Source organism: Solanum tuberosum, unplaced genomic scaffold (assembly GCF_000226075.1).
Source record: "Solanum tuberosum cultivar DM 1-3 516 R44 unplaced genomic scaffold, SolTub_3.0 scf00215, whole genome shotgun sequence".
NCBI classification, from domain to species: domain Eukaryota; kingdom Viridiplantae; phylum Streptophyta; class Magnoliopsida; order Solanales; family Solanaceae; genus Solanum; species Solanum tuberosum.
In genome coordinates, this window is record NW_006239140.1 from 137620 (window position 1) to 156920 (window position 19301).

The 19301-nt window shown below is 29.5% G+C and overlaps 2 protein-coding genes across 2 annotated transcripts; one reads left to right on the forward strand and one right to left on the reverse strand.

Annotated features, from left to right (window-relative positions):
- Positions 1-4817: 4817 nt before the first annotated feature.
- On the reverse strand, positions 4818-5643 carry LOC102602300 (uncharacterized). Its single transcript, XM_006356079.2, has one exon. The coding sequence runs from the start codon at positions 5510-5512 to the stop codon at positions 4958-4960; it is 555 nt and encodes a 184-aa protein (XP_006356141.1). The 5' UTR covers positions 5513-5643; the 3' UTR covers positions 4818-4957.
- Positions 5644-13822: 8179 nt separating this feature from the next.
- LOC107062285 (uncharacterized) lies at positions 13823-15050 on the forward strand. The gene has a single exon (XM_015312764.1). The coding sequence runs from the start codon at positions 13868-13870 to the stop codon at positions 14441-14443; it is 576 nt and encodes a 191-aa protein (XP_015168250.1). The 5' UTR covers positions 13823-13867; the 3' UTR covers positions 14444-15050.
- The last annotated feature ends 4251 nt before the right edge of the window (positions 15051-19301 follow it).

The following is a 19301-nucleotide window of genomic DNA, read 5'->3' on the forward strand; positions in this document are numbered from 1 at the left end:
TGGGGGCAGGTTTGAGGGTAGGGACAAAATAAATTGATTTTTTCAACAAAAAAGTAATTGTAATTTGAAGTTGGAAGAGAGTTTTGGAAAATGTTTTCCATAAGTTTTGAAGGGAAGTCATTTTCCTTAAATTTGAGGAAAATGAGTTGATTTGGAAAACATTTTCCAAAACATTTAACCCAACCAAACATGAGAAAATTGAAAAACATTTTCCGGAAAATGTTTTCCTTCATACCAAACACACCCGTAATATAGAATGTGCATTCGATAACAATTGAACCTATATAATTTAAATCTTGAATGCCTTAAGAATTCTTTTTTTTTTAAATGTGTGCATGCATAAAATTAGGCAGCTTTATTTATGATTATATCCCACATAAGAGAAATAAATATGGCAAATTGTAAAACTAATTAATAAATAAACTCAAAAAGAGAGCAATTCCAGAAGTAAAATTCATACCCAACACAGAGAAAATTCAGCTTCTTTTGGCCCGGGGAAAGAGGGATACAGAGAAGTGGTCATTATTAATTCCACAAATCTAATCTCTCTTTACTTTTTTTTTTCTTAATTAATTTGCTAATGTCGATAACGACATACATTATAAAATAGAAAATCTAAGACTCTCTTGGATTCACTTGGCTCCCAAAAGTTCAATTAAGTTTTGAATATTCAGGCACCCCAAAAGTTCTATAAATGCAAATACAATTTGAGAAAATAATATAAAGTTATTCAAACCCACTCAATACATGACTATGTACCACGCTATTAATTAAACTTGGCACAATCTAAAAGAAAACAAGAAGTGTAAAGTTTTAATTCTTGTTGAGATTAAATTTATTAGAGCATTCAACTTTTACATCTAAAATATTGAATTTCAGAATTTTAACTAGCAAGAAAAAATAACATCTGTTGAGCTATGCTTGTTTTAGTAAAATGAGTAAAACTGGTTCTTCAAAAATATGCATGTTATAATTAGAACCGTCCTTTAGAAGGCTGCTAAAGGTAGGCAAAGTCAACGACCTTTTTTATTTGTCAAACTTACTGTTGTTCGTCTTTTTTTTTATTTCATGTCAAATTATTTGCCTATTCATTTATAATAATTGCGTATAAAGTTGTTCCTTTCCCACAATTAAAACCAACATAGGCTTCTCTCTTCTGACCCATTCAAAAAAAAATTCTCCATGCAGATGTCAAAATCTAAACTTTGTTGGGTCTAATTACCAATAGAATTTGGAATACAATTTTATTACTTCAATAAGAAAATATATTTAGTATTTTTAACAATAGAAATATTTTAGACTTTAAATTAAACTATTCAAATTTTCATGTTATTAAATAATATTTTTATCATAAGATCCAAAGTAATATATTATAAACACATGGCTAACCTATTATTAATTTTAAATGTCACTAATAACAATACTCTGAAAGAAGAGGAAGTTATATAAAAAGAAAATTTTGGATAGAAGAACTAACTAGACTAATAAAGAAGAATTATTGAATTTTGTCGAATGAATTTGATTTGAAATTGGAATGATTTCAAATGTACAAGAACATCCTATTAATATTGTCTATGTATAATTTTAAATTTGTAAAAGAAAAATATTGATAACACGGTTCAATAAACTTGCCAAATTACCAATGTTTCAATATCTTCCTTAATAATTTTGTTGCAAAACTCAGTAATGGTGTCTAGTGTGAGCTTTATTTATCAACTGAGTTAGAAGCATTACAACAAAATCACCAATTGTATATATCTGGAAATTATATAAGAAAATCGGCGACAAATTATGTTATCCGTCAATTTTCCTACTAAGAAAATTTGATGATAAAATCTTTGTGGGTAAAATATTTATATATTGTAACTACTCTTTAAGAATTGATAGTGTATGGTTAACTAATTGATAAAATTATTTCATCAACTTTTATCACAAACACAAGAACCAGTTGCTTCAATAATATTAATCAAGAGAAGTTTCAAAATAAAATTAGAAAATACTCAATATTTAATTCTCATTTAAAATATTTAAAAATAAGTATACTTTATGTAATACAAGATAATTAAATTACAATCATTAATTTTAATACATGTAAAAAAAAATACTAATTTTATTAGGACATACTTTTATGTGTATCTTCTTTTTTTTCCCTCTTTGTTGCTCACAAACCATAAAGATTGAGAGTATATATAGAAATTTGCTTAGACATGCGAAAAATTTATATTAAAACTGATATCCAACACTAACTTTTAGTTGTAACTGATTTTGTTATATAAATATATTTTTTTATTATTTTCTTTGTTTCAAAATAAGTGGCGTTATTTTTTCATTTTGTTTCAAAATATGTAGTGTTTTAGATAATCAATAAAACACTAATAAAAATATTTCAATTTTATATTCTTTATTTTAAAAAAATAAAGAGAACCAAAGAATTACTAAAAAGTCACATTTTTTCAGAAATTAATAAAAATACATCTTATCTATGAAAAAAATCAGATATGTGAAAGAATTGTTGGAATTGTTTATTAATGCAAAGGGCAAATATGAGTTGAATTGCTAAAAATAAGTGTATAAATAAACTAAACTCTAATTTATGTTTAAAAAAATTAAGCAATTTCAAACATTACACGAGAATTTTGGACATCTATCCTTATAATATTAAAAATGAATTAAAAAAAGTGTACTTGTTCATAATGGTTGTTTTATTTATTTTTTATAATTATTGTCGCACGTATATACAGGTGTAAACATCGTGGCCTGCAAAGTTTTGGTATGAACACCAAAAGCAAATTGCAATAAAGATAGAGAATTGAGGTTATTTTTTGGGTGGGGTTAGGGGTTTACAGAGTAGTGCTCAATTATTGAACTCTTAGAATTTTTTTCACAAAATAAATACACCTTTTTCCTATTTTCTTTTTCTTTAATATTTTAAAAATTACGTGGTTTAATTATATACTACTAAAGAAAATATTGGATCCTAAGAAAAACAATACCAAGTTAATAAACTCACTCAATACATATGTGACGATGTACCATTCAATTTCTGAAACGTGGCACAATCTGAAAGAAAAACAACAAGAAGTATAAGTTATGTTTTTTTTAGAATTATTTCTTCAACCTAGCAGATAAAGTACTTGAGTATAATCTATGAGATTTGAAGCTCTTTAATGCGTTGTAAGAATCAAGGCTTGTATTTTTTTATTCGTGAAAAATGAAGGAAGAAAAAAGCAATACATGTTCTTAAATTATTTCTAGCTGAATACATATTGGATTTCAGATTTTGAATATGTCCAACTTTTAATTAGTCATGTTAAGTGACCTGGGAGAGGAAATGTGAGGACTTGAACAATCCCAATCTCATCAATTAATTACTCCCTTTTGTTTCTTTTTAGTTGGTATTGTTTTTTTTTTTTTAGAATCAAACGATAAGAATTAATTACTCCATTTTTATCGTAGCTTTGATTTCAAAACCAAATAGCCCTAAGGTATGCTTTACTTTCTGATTGTAGTTTTTAAATTAAACATTACAAATGTGTTTACACTTTCAAAAAGAAAAAGAAGGAATTAATTATTAGAGTAAAATGATATAAAAAAAAAACTAATTATTTATAAATAATAAATAATTTAAGATCACTATTTTTTTAATAATGATTTATAATAATATGAAACAGATGTAATAGTAATTAGACAGTACCACAATTCCTCAATAAAATAAAATTTTGATAAGCAATCAAGTGCATCAGTAAAATATTGCAAGTGTGATGTTTCTTCCAATAGAGGTTCACGTAGACGACCAACGTAAAAAGCAAAGGAGTTGCTTTACAACCCACTAAATATAACAAAAATAATTATAAACAGATATTAGTAAAGTAATAAAAAAGAGAAATCCCACACTTATGAACATAAGACAATTTTGCTTTAGGAAAATTGGTGGAATTATCATATTGATTCATTAGTGCCTTGATTAGTTAATTGGGCCATTAATTTATCTTTTGACATAGTGCTATAGTCCTGGCAACAATTAGAGTTTGGAGTATTTTGACGAAATAACAAACAAGGGTGGACGGTCGTGTTAGTAAATGAATTTCCAAGTTAACTAATTTTCCCATTTTACATGAAATTAACTTTAATTAGCAAGTTTTCATTTCCAGCCTTGGATAATAAATACTTTGTCCATTATTTTAAAAATAGAATTTTCATTTTTATTTGTCACTTTTGACGTATCAAAAAAAGATAATTATTACTTTCATATTTTACCCTCGGCATTAATTGCTTAATTAATAATCATTTTTCAAATATAATACTCCCTCAGTTCCTATTTACTTGCCCATTTTTTACTTGACATATCTATTAAGAAACTAATAATTGATACCGTGAGTTTACCATTTTACTCCTCCTATGAATTGATAGAATTTCAAAATAAATTTACTCATTAAAAAGGTTCTATCTTTTTAAAAAATATTAGCTTTCTAAATAAATTAAAGATAAATAAGTAAAATGTCAAAATTGGACAAGTAAAAAGTAGAGCGAGGGAACAAGTAAAATGTAGTATTTTGGTAAAATACTCCCTTCAGCCATGGTTTTTAAAGGCATGCAGAATCCAAAATGAACAGCAGAAATAGTATTATGTACTCGGAGAATCTACTTCTTGGGCGGAAAGAAAGGAATGATTTGTAAGTTGCCATGTTAACTTTTACTTTTTCGAGCAAACAACTACAAGAGAAGGTTGTAACAAGTAGCCGACAATCAACTTAAGAGAGAAAAATTGTGGAAGCAAAATTTCAGGACTTGAACCGTTTGCAAATAATATACCGTAATTAAGCAAGAAACAAACGGGTATCGTCACATTAATAATTTAGAGAAATTTATGAGAAAGAAAATCATGGAAACCAAAAATTAATTTACAGTATTCAGAGCTCCCAAATTAATTCGCTAATTAAAAAAAAAAAGGAAAACATTAAGCAAAAGCAGATGCAGCCTCTCTTCTCAAATCTCTGTAGAATCGAGAAATGAATTCATCAGCTTTCTCGTCTACGTGGCTAATCATGTCACCATTATCATCAGCTTCTCTTAGTGGGAAAGGCGAGTCAGTGATCCTTAATTGCCTCACCGTTGGAGTCCTTCCGAATCCAGGCAAAGCAGGTGATGCTGTTTCGCTCTGAAGCATTTCTAATGCCTTCAAAACGGCAGCGTTCATCATTGAAACGTCGTCGTGTTCAGGCTGATTATGCTTATTAATGCGCTTGTTCATGTTGAAGGGGAGATGGAAAGCTGGGCTGTTACTGCAGCTGAACTCGTAATACTCTTTTGAAATCGATTGATGAATATTATTATGGCCCTGAAACATCAGATTTTGGAAGGCGGCTTTGCCAGCAATCTTACCACGTTTCATTAATAAGTTGAGATCGAACATTAGTTTCCTCTTTGATGATAATCCTTTCCTCAACATGAAATAAGCCACGCGGACTATCTTCCAGAACTTTTTCGCTATCACTGGCAATTTTTGATCCATTTTTTCTCTCTAATTAAGTACTCTCTATATAATTCACGAGCAGTATTTCTTTTTTTCTTTTGAATTGAAATTTTGTTTGTTCACTTAAGAAGGAGAGACAAATATTGATGAAAACTTTAGAGGAGAGTTTGTTTTTGTGGTTTATGAGAAGAATTAAGTGAGTGGTATATATAGGGGGGTTTTCATACAGAGGAAAAGGATGTAATGAAGTATTCAATATGTTTACTTTTTAATAAGTTGACACGTGTGGATACGGACCACGTATAGTTTGAGTTTATTCAATATTTTATTAAGACTTCCAATTATTATACAAGGAGTTGGTGATTTTCTGGATCTAGCTTTAGGAAAGTCTTTTATCAAAGTCATTGTTACCCAATACCCACAAGTAAATTTTCCATATTTTCCTCTTCTTTCACATGGATAAATTGCAAATGTAAGTCCAATTCCAATTTTACAAAAATATCATTTTAACATAGTTTCCAAATGCCTTATGCTAAATACTACTATCTGATTATGATATTTTGCTAGAGACCAAAAAAATACGTCGAGGACGGCTGTTCCTGTTTAATTTCATCACTATGTAATACCGCGATTTTTCACCATTGAAACATTAATCAAGTACTTTTTTCTTTTTTTAAAATCGCAAAAATCACCTTAAATATAGTAGGAGCTGATTGGGAAGATAATACATAATATTTCATATAATATATTTTAAAGACAGGGAGATCCACAATTTTAAGTGTATTAACTTTTATTATGAGTTTACTACCTTATTGAGTTAATAATAAATACTTATCAATATTTAATAAATTTCTTAATTTGTATACATGGTTTGGGCAAAGTCGAACTCGTAGCTTGACACAAAGCTTGATCCGCCTCTGTGACTTTAATAAGTAATCTGACATTAATTAAGCTTTTTTCATGTTTGGTTCCGTGACGTTAGAAGTACTAATCAACAAAATTAAAAGGGAAGCCGTATAATCATTTTTTATTTTAATTAGAAGAAAAAGTGGAACATGATACAAAACGTATCGTAGTTGTTAATTAATATTGAAATTGTTTACTTAAGCCGTTGAAAAAAGTAAACTTAGGAAGGGAGGTTTCTCAAAAGACTTTAACAAGCTGTCTCTTCTAAACAAAGAAAGGAATGAAATATTACCCTACCAAGGAAACCCTTCTTTTGTGGAAATTAATAAGTTAACTGTGGGCAACAAAATAATCATGAGAAATAAGTCAAGAACGTAACGTTGCTCTTTTTTGTTAAATTATGACTAAACAACAATAATTTGACAGCCACTAGACATCTTTAATTATTTTCATTCAATTATAACTCATCATTCATCAATATATCCTAGCAAATTCACTTGCACCGTGTGCTAAAACTCCTCCCTACTAATCACTACTATCTCCCATTCAAAATATAAGTGATGTTTTTATCTTTTTATTTTATTTTATAATTAAGTGGTGTTTCATAAAATCAAGAAAATGTTTACTTTTCTCTTCCAATTTCACCCTTTTTAAAGTGTGTGCCCAATTAGTGGAAAACACTATTTATTTAAAATGGAAGGAGTATTATTTGTAAAGTTTTTGGGGTTATGGAGCACTTGAGATTAGTGAATTAATGATATGAGCGAAAATCATGAATGGTCAGGGTTTAAATTCTAATAACGATAAAATGCGCATGTAATTTCCTGCTATCTACTTAAACTTTGATGTACCGGATGACTAATTAATATTCGGGGCATAGGCGAATTTATAGTTTTAAGTTACAAATTCATGTGAATTTAGTTGCTTTACCACATACCTTCTTTTTATATATTGAGAAAAATTGATTAATATTGAAAAAAATATTTAACGATAAATTAAGCTATTATTGCAGTATTAACTTAAGGCCACGAACTCATAAACTTAAATGTGAATTCGCCTCATATAAGTTGAGTAGTAATTGAGCACTTGATGAAAACACCACGGTGTCAGGGGTTCAAATCCCTCCTCGCCCACAACCCGCCTAAAAGGGGAGTACCTTTACTTCATGAAAGGAAAATTAATGATTCATATAAATCGTTTAGTGGAAAATGTCCTGAAGAAATCTAATGAGTAACTAATAATCACGGTACAATTCTTTAGATAATGTTTTGTTTCGTCTATTAGTTGACTTTAGTGGAATGTATTAAATTAGAAAAAGGATGAGGCGTGCGTAGGAATGACAATGGGACGGGGCGGGTTACAATGTATGTGGGGCAGGGCGGGTTAAATCTTTTGTGGGTGCAGAGCGGGACGGATTTAAATATATTTTTTCAAAATTTACACGGGCGGGGCGGTTGTGGGTTAGGATGAAGAATCCCTAAATTCGATTTTCAACGGAACTGATTGAATATTTATTAAAAAAAAATTGAATGGCCAAAAAACTACTATAGAATATGTATTTTATATTGAAACATTGGTAATTTGGCTAGTCTTTTGACTGTGTCAATATTGTTCTTTCACATTTAGAATCATCCATAAACAACTATAAACAAAGATGATCTTTGTACATTTGTAATCATTTCAATTCAAAGCAATTCAACCAAATTCATGAAGTTTTCTTCAATAGTTTAGTTAATTCTCCTATCCAAATTTTCCTTTATCCTTTTATAACTTCATCTTCTTTGAGATAGTATTGTTGGGAATATTTCAAATTAATAAGATTTCAGTTATGTGTTAGTAATAAATTACTTTGGATTTTATGATAAAAAATATTATTTAACAATATAAAGATTTGACTTGTTTAATTTAAAGACCAAAATGTTTCTATTGTTAAAAATAAAAATCTTTCTTGCCTTATTTTTTTAATAAAGATTTTGTACTTTTTTTTCTTAGCAAACTTCAAACTTCAGTATTTTATTTTTTAACAAAAATAAAATCATAAATCTACCCTATAAATTATTTGGTGCTCCTAATTTTTTGAGACTTGAAACAAAGACTTTACTATCTTCTTCTTTTTTGAGTCATCACCATTTGTTTTCCCAGCAAATAACTGATGTATACATTTTTATCATCACTAATTCAGTAGATTTAATTGTTATAATTGATGATGAAAAATCTATTTACATATGTTAATGATGAAGTTTTCTCCAATTTCATTCACCTTTCGTCCACCCAAATTGTGTAGGCTATGACAACACATTTCCTTAGCAACATTTTCATTTTCAATCCGTTCCGCACAATAACTTTTTTCATTTTCAATCCATTCCATCTCACCCCACATAGACCTGCCCCACATGAACCCGCCCTGCATGATTTCTTTAATATTTTCTTTTTCTAGTTAAGTTTGATACTAAAAATAAAATTCATAAAAATAAATTTATTTTTTCAAATTGTAATAAAACCTAAAAGCCAGAGTCTAAACATGTAAATATAAAATTATACGTATTAATGTATTTAGTGAAGGATATAATCACTAGGAGCCTCTATAGTCAATCAATTTGATCAATTAAGTTTCTTAAGCACCTGTTTAAAATCATTAATTAAGTTTTGCGTTAGAATGTCCGTGTGAAATTGGATAAACTCAAAAGAACAATCAATCATAGCTCTAATGATTATTATAATGAATTTTAATCATTGGCCTCATTTTAGGTGATTGACATGTAAATAATAGAGGTGTAATTACAATTACTAGGCCCTAATGAAGCCACGTGGATTTTTCTCCTATGAGGGGTTACTTGCCCATGACACTAGCTCGTACGCTATTGAAATTAATTGAGCCAAGGTAGCACACTCATCTCTCTTATGAACTTGTGGAATTCTAGTAGGATTTGTTTGATCAGATGATACTTTCTTTAATCACTTTCATATTTTATATTATAAGAGTTAATTTAATTAAAGTATGTTTGCTATTAAGAAAATAATATAGTCAAATTTGCAATTAATTCATGTGAAAGGAGAGGGAGAAAAATCTTTGAAAGTGACTTAAAAGTAGGCTATTCAAAATCGAATCGAAACTGATAACTCAAATCGAAAAAAGTTATTTGCTTTATCAGTAATGAATTATTGATTTAGCGATTTTAATAACTGTTTTGATTTTTTTTTATTATTGGGTTACCAATTCTTAAGAGTTTGAAGTTTTTTATTAGGAGGTTAAGTTTTTCATGGTAATGCGCACTTCTTGTTTGTTCCCACACAGCTGTTTGCAATCGAAAATAAAACAAATGACATTATTATATTATATAGTAAAAAAGGGACAGTTGAAACTCCACGCTTGGGTCTTAAAGCTAAGCAAGTGTGTTAATTGTTTATATTTAGTGGTAGTTTCCTTCTCTTGCTTTTGTATTGTTTGTGCTTTTTCAAGCTCTGAATGCTTTTAAAGTGCTTAACCAAACCAAAACATGGTTTTATACCCATTGTTTAGGCCATATTGGGTTGAAAAGGAAAAAGATTTGCAATAGCTTTTGGCCCAATAGATTAAGTTTTACCTAAATTAGATGTACTAAGCATTTGGACTGTACTTCTGTAGTCTATAGCCAGGTTTGGGATTGGTTATCAAAAAGAAGCCCACTATTCCACTTTCTAAGATTTGCCTTATAGTTAATCACAATTGTTAATTTCACGTGTTTTCCTATTAAAAAGGTGTTTTGGCACCATTCCAAAAATATTAAGCTTTATTAAAGCGTTTCCAAAAAGCCTATTTAGTAGCTAAAAAATGCAATTCAACTTGGACTACATGAGTTCATTTTTTAGGCCACTAATATTTTGTTAGGTTGTTCGTGTTCCTTTTAACTCTATTAAAAAAAAAAGTTTAACTCGTATACAATGATGCACAAAAGAATAAGAGGTATTTGCTCATATGATAAGCACTTGCAACTTAAAGATTGTAGGTTCAAATCATTGTGGAGTCACCGTTCAAATCACCAAGTACCAAAAAATGGTGGGAGCTCTCATGAACGGATAAAAAAAATTAAAATATCACTTTTGCAACTTTAATGGTGCCATAGATCGGAAATCCTTTGTTACGGGGAACTTAGGAATCGTTTGGTAATGGGATAAGGTGTGATTAATTTTGAGATTAATTTTAGGATAAGTTTATTCTACTTAGATTGAGACAAAATCGCGGGATAACTTATTTTGAGATTATACTGTTATTTTATCTCATATTAAGGATGGAATAACAATTTTGAAATAACTAATCCATACTAATTAATTCTGAAATAACTTGTTCTTCAACCAAACAAGGCCTAAGGGAAGTAGTCCAAGGAGGCACGGTTTCTTATGGTCCATGTAAGAATAGTGGTGGGCTGATGATAAGTTGGGCGACCCAATTCTTGGAAAATTATGTCCGATAAAGTCTGGGCTTTCACCATTGGATGTTCCAATGCCCGAATTTATTTAGAGAAAATTTAAATAAAATAGCAAACATAATAGATATAATAAGACTCTATAGCTATAGTTTAGATGATTGTGCTTCATATTTATAGTTCCGTTTGCTATGGAGGTTGCGGTTTGTATATTTTTGCACGTTTGTATATTTCACTTGTGAATATACAAACTGGATAAGTATATACAAATTCTGTATTTATACATTTATAAATTTTTCAGAACTTCGTTTGTATATTTCGCTTGCCAATATACAAACATGGTAATTTATTATGAAGTTTTCATATATCGTATACAAATAGCTAGGGTAGACATATACAAAATTCTGAATTTATACAATCATGAACTGAATTATACAAATTAGGCGAATAACAATAATTGGGAAAACTTGTAGCCGCAAATTACAATTTTCTTAAACTTTAGCTATAATACCTAGTATAGGCTAAATGTTTGTTATTGTGCATAATTTTCCCATTTATTTGTTTCTTTATTTTTTGGTATCTTATGCAAATAACCACAAGCTTCACTTCTTACTTTTCCTCTAGTTGATATACATATTATACATGAATTTTATATATATTATTGAAGAAAAACAACTAAAAGTTCTTTTGTAGCACGTATATTAGCAATTGGAAAAAATTAACATGACTGAAATTGCAAATAAGTCAAGTTGCAAGATGAAAGAGCGGGATATTAGCCAACAACATATTATTTAGCTTATCTTGTTGTCATACATATAAACAGTACAATTTCATAAATGTTTATAATGATCATTTTTATTCATACGTAATGGAGATATTTTATTTATGAAAGCTGTAGTCGATATCACTCTCGTGAGAAATGACGACCGTTAAGTTGGCGTCGAATTTAAGCCACAACTAAAGTCGTCGCCGAAACTACTGAAAAGTATTGTATAATTTACTATAGGGGCGGACGGAGTCAGGAGAAAAGAGTTCATCCAAATTTCCTTATACGGTACAATATAAAATTAATTATTTGTTATGAATATATAGTAGATATTGAATTCACTTGATTTTTTATTTTATTTTTTGTATATTTACATCTTTATATTTTTGAATTAAATTAATGAAAATCCTGATTCCGACACTGATTTAGTACAGACCAATATTGACATGAATTGAATACATAGCAAGTTATATATGGTCGTGATTTATCTTCCTATTTTTATTCTTTAATTTAAAACATGTGATTGATGGGGACCTTAGTGTTAGGGTTTTGCCCTGATTTTCTTATCATAATTTAAGATTTATTTTTCCTTAAAGAAAAAACAAAACATTACCATAAATGTTTTTACTTTTCTTGAAAGGAAAATATAATATTATTTTATATTTGGTTTATTCTCTCCTTTTCTAGTAGGAAAGGTTTTATGACTCTATAAATATAGGTTTGTTTCTTCTAACACAAGAACAATAACATCCACAATGTAGTCGTTTAAGAGTCTTGTTTATGGAGAGATTTATTCCCTCTAAAGTTTCAATGTTTTTCTTTATATTAGTTTTGATATAATACTATTTTGATTTTTAGTATAAGTTTTGTTATCTGATTTATCAACTATATGATTTGCAAATTGCAAGCTTCCGCATGACGCCCTATTCACCCTTCATAACCCAACACTTAGCTTGTTATAACCTTCTATTAATAATTAATAACTAGCACTATATATACCACATGATAATTGATAGCTACATTGTCACGGGAACAGGGAGTTCGACAATGATGTTGTAATGTGTATATGTATATATATATATATATATATATATATATTTGATTGATTAATACTCCATCGAGTTGAATTTACTTTGTAAAAAAACAACTTATATATTTGAATGGTCGAACAACGACAACTTGTGACTGCTAGCTAGAAAGTTGATCTCCTTTTTGTTACTGGACATAACTACAACCTCCTTTCTGAGTAGTAGTAATTTTTAGTGTCAAGCTCCAGAAGTTACAAGAAAAAAAAAATTAAAATGTCACAATTTAAAATAAAAAATAAAATATTTATCAGAACATGGTCGAGGTAGGAATTATGCTAAGTAAAGGGAAATGGAAAAACAAAATTGCTTAGAACTTCGTTGCTAACAGATTTTTTTTAAGGGAAAAGGGTCAAATATGCCCCTAAACTATGCGAAAATGTCTAGATATACCCTTCGTTTAGAGTTTGACTCATCTGTGCCCTCGTCGTCCAACTTTTCGCCCATATATGCCCTTGTAGACTTTAGTTGCTTTGCTGGAAATAACCAATTCATTTTTGCATAGGGTATATCAACGAAATTTTATTGTTTAACTATAGAATTTGTCCATCATTTATTTTGTTTTTCTAATTTTCCATCATTTATTTTTGTTTTTCTATCTTGATTTTGAACTATCGATCCTAACGTGGATCCAAGATTTGAAATTTGAGTAGGGCAATAAAGAGTAAGCAAGTTCCATTATTTCTAGCGCTTGATCAAGAACTTACTTTGTTACTAGATTCCCCTCAAATAGTTTTTATATATTTAATAAATTTCTCAATATAATTAATTACAAAATCTACTCAAAAATTACTAATATCTCGACGCCCGATACCGTAAATCCTCCGTCATGAAGTAGAGTCCATTAAAAAAAATAGAAAATTGTTTTCCCCTAGAAAAGTAGTAAATTAGCAACAGTACAAATATATATCCACAAATACACACACACAAAAGCATCACATCACGCACATGAAGAAGCATGCAAAAGTTTTGCCTTTATGTTAAGACTTGTGCTTGCTCTTCATGAAAAATCTAGCACTTTCATGATTACTACACAATTCATGCTTATTGACATACAATAGTGACATCTCAATCTCCATACTCCACACAACTCCTACTTTTTGTCTTACAACTTGTAAACCAACAACTATAAATAGCAACCTTGTTACTCTTACTCATTCATCTTCATATCATCATTTTCTTAAAAAAAATAATTAATAATCATTTGGTACCAAAAAAAAAAAAAAAAAAAACAATGGCACCCCATGGAGAGACAATTACCAAATCATCCTACCTTCGAACAAAAAACGTTACCAAGCCCCCTAGACTCTCCAACGATAATTTACAACGTACAATGTCCGATATTTCGTTCGAATGGAACGCGATATGTCCCGTTGATTCTTCAAATCTACCACCAATTTCCGAAGTAGAAAATGCGAAGTGTGAGTGTTGTGGTATGAGCGATGAATTCACACATGAATATATCGATCGCGTTCGAAAAAAATATTCAGGCAAATGGATATGCGGCCTATGTGCAGAAGCAGTAAAGGAAGAAGCGGAAAAAAATGGAGGAAAAAATGAAGAAGCATTAAGTAGTCATATGAGTTCTCATAGCAAGTTTAATAAATTTGGTAGGGTTTATCCTGTTCTTTATCAAGCTGAAGCAATGAGAGAAATGTTGAAGAAAAGTAGTAGAGATGGAAGGGGAATTCTTAGAGCAAAATCTATAAGTCCAAGGGATAAAATTGTCATAAAGAAGGGTACTACTGGGATTGCAAGAAGTACTAGTTGCATTCCTGCAATTACTAAAGAGATCAATGAGCTTAATTAATTAATTAACCTAGATAATTTGATTTACTGGTCTAATATGTTGTGGAATTAATAATGTTTAATAACAAGATTTGGACTAATTAAACTATTGTGTTAGTTACTCTTCGAGTTTTTTGGGGTTAATTAGTTCAGGTTTTTAACCTTTTTTGTTCTCTCGTGTTATGAGGGGTTTTATGGTCACGTTTGTAACTCAAATGTGACTGACCAAATTTATATCCATCACCTCAGGATGTTTAATGTTGGTCTATGATGTATTATATTTTATTCAAATTAATACGATCTATTTGAGTAAGATTTTAAATAATATAATTGGTGTAAGTCTTGATTTTAAAGTATAAAAGATGTATTTTGGGATTGATGATAAGTCATATTAGCGGGATGCATGTTTAGTGTATTTTAACTAAATTATTATCAACATTCTGGGCCGACCCATTATTTTAGTTGAGCATATAAAGAGCATTTTCATAGAGCACACCAGTATATGTGCTATCACTTAACACATCAATGATTTGAATAATTACGCATCTTATTCGAGTTATCTCTTGATATAATATATTTGCTTCTAAATACATTGTTTCTAGCTAATGTATCTTGCATTTTTTCTGCTCTTACTCTCCTCTATTTCTTTGTTTCTTTTTCATCCCTCTAATTCATCTGGTGTATAAGTATTCAATACTAGTTTTCATGTATCCAACATAAAAAAAGTATTATTTTATCTAGTGTATATGTGCAATGTTACAATTGCTTCTGAGTGGACACTTATATATCCAGTATATTTGTGATGTGTATAAATACATATATTTGGTATCAAATTTATGATGTATCCAGTAACTAGTGGCCTTCAATGACTATCTATTATCATACATAGTAGAAAGCGGAGAGAGAGAAAGAGGCAAGAGCGAGAAAAAGGAGAGGGCAAAGAGCGAGAGATTATGTAATTTTTTTGAAGCATAGTGATCGATATCTAATAGATATAGTATAGTATTAATGATTGTCTAATTAGGTAATGTTTTCATATAACTAATCCTAATAATGGGATACTAGAAGTAGAGAGTACCTCTTTAGAATGAGGCCGATGGACCGGGTACTTTTTTGGAGAGGCGGCCCGAGGAAACAAAGCCCATTATAGCTAAACATCTACAAATTATTTCAAGGAAAAATTAGATGAGTAATTTTTAATTAATAAATCTTTACTAATTTTAATTTTAGTGATATTTTCTATTTATTACTATTTATAGCACTACATAGTACTACTATGATAAATCTGCACAATGTATTTAAAATGAATTATGAATGCAACATAGATGTATTATAAGTGTTTTAAAATATATTATGCTTGTTTGGTAAGAAATTGACATAATTTATAGTAAGTGTATTAAAGTGTGTGTTAAATATATTATTCATAAAAAAAACTTGTTTTATAGATTTTTCTTTGTAAATTGTAATATGTATTAAAATTATATTATAAATATATTATAAGTATCCAGTAAAAATTACCTTAGGTTGAAAGTACCATCATCTTTTTCCAATTCTTCTATATAGATTGTTCTTGCATTCAGATTAATTATACTCTCAAGTAATCAAATGTTTATTGGTTATAGAATTATTTGGCTTGACAAGTGAGATGACTACTCAAATTTCTATTATGCAATTATACTTTGGCTCTCATCGAAGTAAACAAGTCACTATTATTGCTTCCTTCTGTTCCACTGACGGATTAATTTAGGCAAGACTAATAAAGTTTTGTTTAAATTGTTGTTTAGGGGATTAATTATTCCTTAACACGTATCAATGTACTACCTCTTAATCATCAATTTATTAAGGTTTTCAACCAATCAAAACATGTCCATATTAGACAGTTTCCATGGACCATGTTAAGCTGATTACTTATAAAAACCACTAAAATATTACTTACATTAATTTTAAAAAAAAAAAAAACTTTATGACATGCATGCTCAAGAGGGTTTTCTAGAAATCATTGTAGGAAATTAACTATCTCCTTAATTCTTGATTAATGTACAGTTAGAAAAAAAATTATGGATGTCTAAGTTCTAACTAGCAAATTGTTATGTGGTGTAATACTTAATAATTAATCTGACAACTAGGCCTTCTCTAAAGGACATAAATTAAATACAAGGAAACAAGAAAGCTTCATTGTGATCACGACAGTTTACCAGATACAATTAGGTCTTTTATGTGAAATCTATCTAATATTAATACTATAGAGAAAATAAAGTGTTTAATTTACGCATAGCTTGGTCAGATTTGTTTATGTTTATATTTCCAGAAATATATGTAAATTGTCCGTCCATATTGCTTGATTGACAAAAGAGGAAGTACTATAAAATAAAAAATTTAAAAGTGATCATCAAGATATTTTCATTTCGCTCCTTGTAAGTCCGTCACCTTATTCTACTCGTGAAAGTGATGCATGATAACTGGGCCCTTAGTTGTTGCATCAAATACCTGCATACGTTTATTTAAGATAAAGCTATAAATTCGTGATCTTTATTAATTAAGATTGATTATTTCAATAAAGTAGGTGCAAATTAAAACTCTAGTAGATCGAAGTTACGTTAATTAGAACAACTAATATCAGATCCTGTAAAATAAAATAAAACAACTTTTAACGGCAATAAATATGCACATTAAAAAAGACGGTTAAATCTTTATTAATTGTCGTTGGATCTAATGCCGTTATAGGCTTTAGGAATATTTACAAAGAGTGGTAAATGCCTCTAACAAAACATATTTAACGACAATTAAGATTTTGTTGTTAATTAACTGCAGCTAAAATTCATTTTTCGCCGTAGTGAAAGCAAATTAATAATTCAGTTAAGTCCTCTCAGTGCTCATTAGAATCTATAAAAATAAAAATAAGATTAGATAGCTGGAACTGTGGATTAGTACATGAAAATCATTAATCATGTAATTTGAGACCCACCTAAAGCAAATAGTATTTTGGAGTATAGTATGAGTTGAAATATTTTGTACGGATTATGCCCAATAAATCTAGCTAGGAGTAACTTTTAAAGGAACAGATGAGCTGGAATTGCAATTTGGGAAGATGTGATATCCAGCTCGTTAGTAATTTCGTTTTTGTTATTATTATTAGCACTTTTTTGTTTCTCTTAATGGTAGTCATAATCCAGATTAACGTTCAAATAATTGGAGTTTATCTCATAAATTTGCCATACTTTAATGATTAGAAAAATAATGCTGACACGATAGGCTTGTTGAATAAATTCTATAGTTGAGTTAATTCTAACTATGCTAATTAAGTCTAATGCAAAGATATAACAACAATTCGTTTCAAAGGACAAAACATATCTGTTCCAAAAGACAAACAAGGGGGTTTCTGTAAAAGCGAAGTAATGGCCTTTAATGCCATTAACCTTGACAATCCGTTTCTCAAAATGAAAAATTAACTCTTCTATTTGAAACTCCTCCTTTTGAAATATTTATATAAGCATGACCTTTTGTGAGCATAAGAGATATACAACAAAAACCAAAAAAGAAGAGATAAAGTTTTTCCTCCTTTCTTTTCTTAAGCTTATTCTTGGAATATTTTTGGGCAATTGGTCTTGGGCAATCTCCAAACTTTCAGCCACGAGTGCACGTGTTTGAGAGTAACTGTGGAACCTTGGGGAGCGATCGGTAACTACGATTTGTACCGGAGTCGGGCTGAAATCGCTTTCAAGGCAGTGGCTTGTCACGACACAGTATTTGTGATAAGCTATTTAATTACTACTTTATAATTCCAATTCAATATCAATATTATAGTATTTTTTCCAACAAGGCTAACAAGAATAAAAGCGAGACTATTGTTACTTTATCAGACATGATAGAATTATGTCAAATGGTGGTCAAACGTCAAGCGAAAAAGAAATTATTTCGTAAATATACAGAGAATAATATATAGTGAAATAAAATTCATAAAATCGTACATCACACAACTATCGATTTCTTGGATTCAAAAATCAAAATACATAATACAAGTGTATATAAAAAAAAATGTCATCATTAAAGGTGGTTCATTACATTATCAGTTCTCCTTAATTTTATTTTTTTCAAAGTGGGATTTAAACTTGATCTCTAAAATTTTCACCTACTTTATTGAACTCCGCTTCATTAATATATCTTTTTCGAAAGTGTATAGGTTCTTGTAAGCAACGATCAGTCATTCGTAACCAACCTCAATACTTAAATACAATTGGCTGATCATGTTAATATCGTGATAATTGTTTGCCCTATTTTGTAGGTATAAATTAATCTCTTTAAGTTGATTACGATTGAGAACTAAAACCAAATATATTATGTATTCTCTTGACTTTCTGCTCTTTTAATATTGGATTGTAATGAACAATTAATATAACGTACCATCATGATTCATGTACTTAACTAACAATTTTGGTGTGATTGTAACGTTAGTTTCAAAGGGAAGATTATCAGAAATCCACTCATCTCCGACGTGGAGCAATATTATAAAGAACAACTTTCACATATAGCAAACACAAAATTCATATTTGTATGCTATAGCAAAGTTTGCATAATTGCACTCCATAGTAAACATAAATATGTATATTTCGCTATACATATACAAAAGAAAGCAGTTGTATAATCTGTACATATACAAAAAGATCAATTGTATAAAGTGAGAGAGGTGAGTGAGCGAGCGAGATCTGGGAGAGGGGAGAGAGGGGAACGAAAATATATGTATATATACAATTTTCTCTCGCTTTATACAAACACAAACGAACTTTATACACTTGCGTTTGTATAAAAAACGAGAGAGGCGAGGGAGAGAACGAGAGTGGCGAGCGAGATTCACCAGGAGAGAGGTGAAATAGCAACAGTTT

Coding starts and splice junctions, on each gene's coding strand:
- LOC107062285 (XM_015312764.1), top strand. CDS start 13,868: ATGGCACCCCATGGAGAGACAATTACCAAATCATCCTACCTTCGAACA.
- LOC102602300 (XM_006356079.2), bottom strand. CDS start 5,512: ATGGATCAAAAATTGCCAGTGATAGCGAAAAAGTTCTGGAAGATAGTC.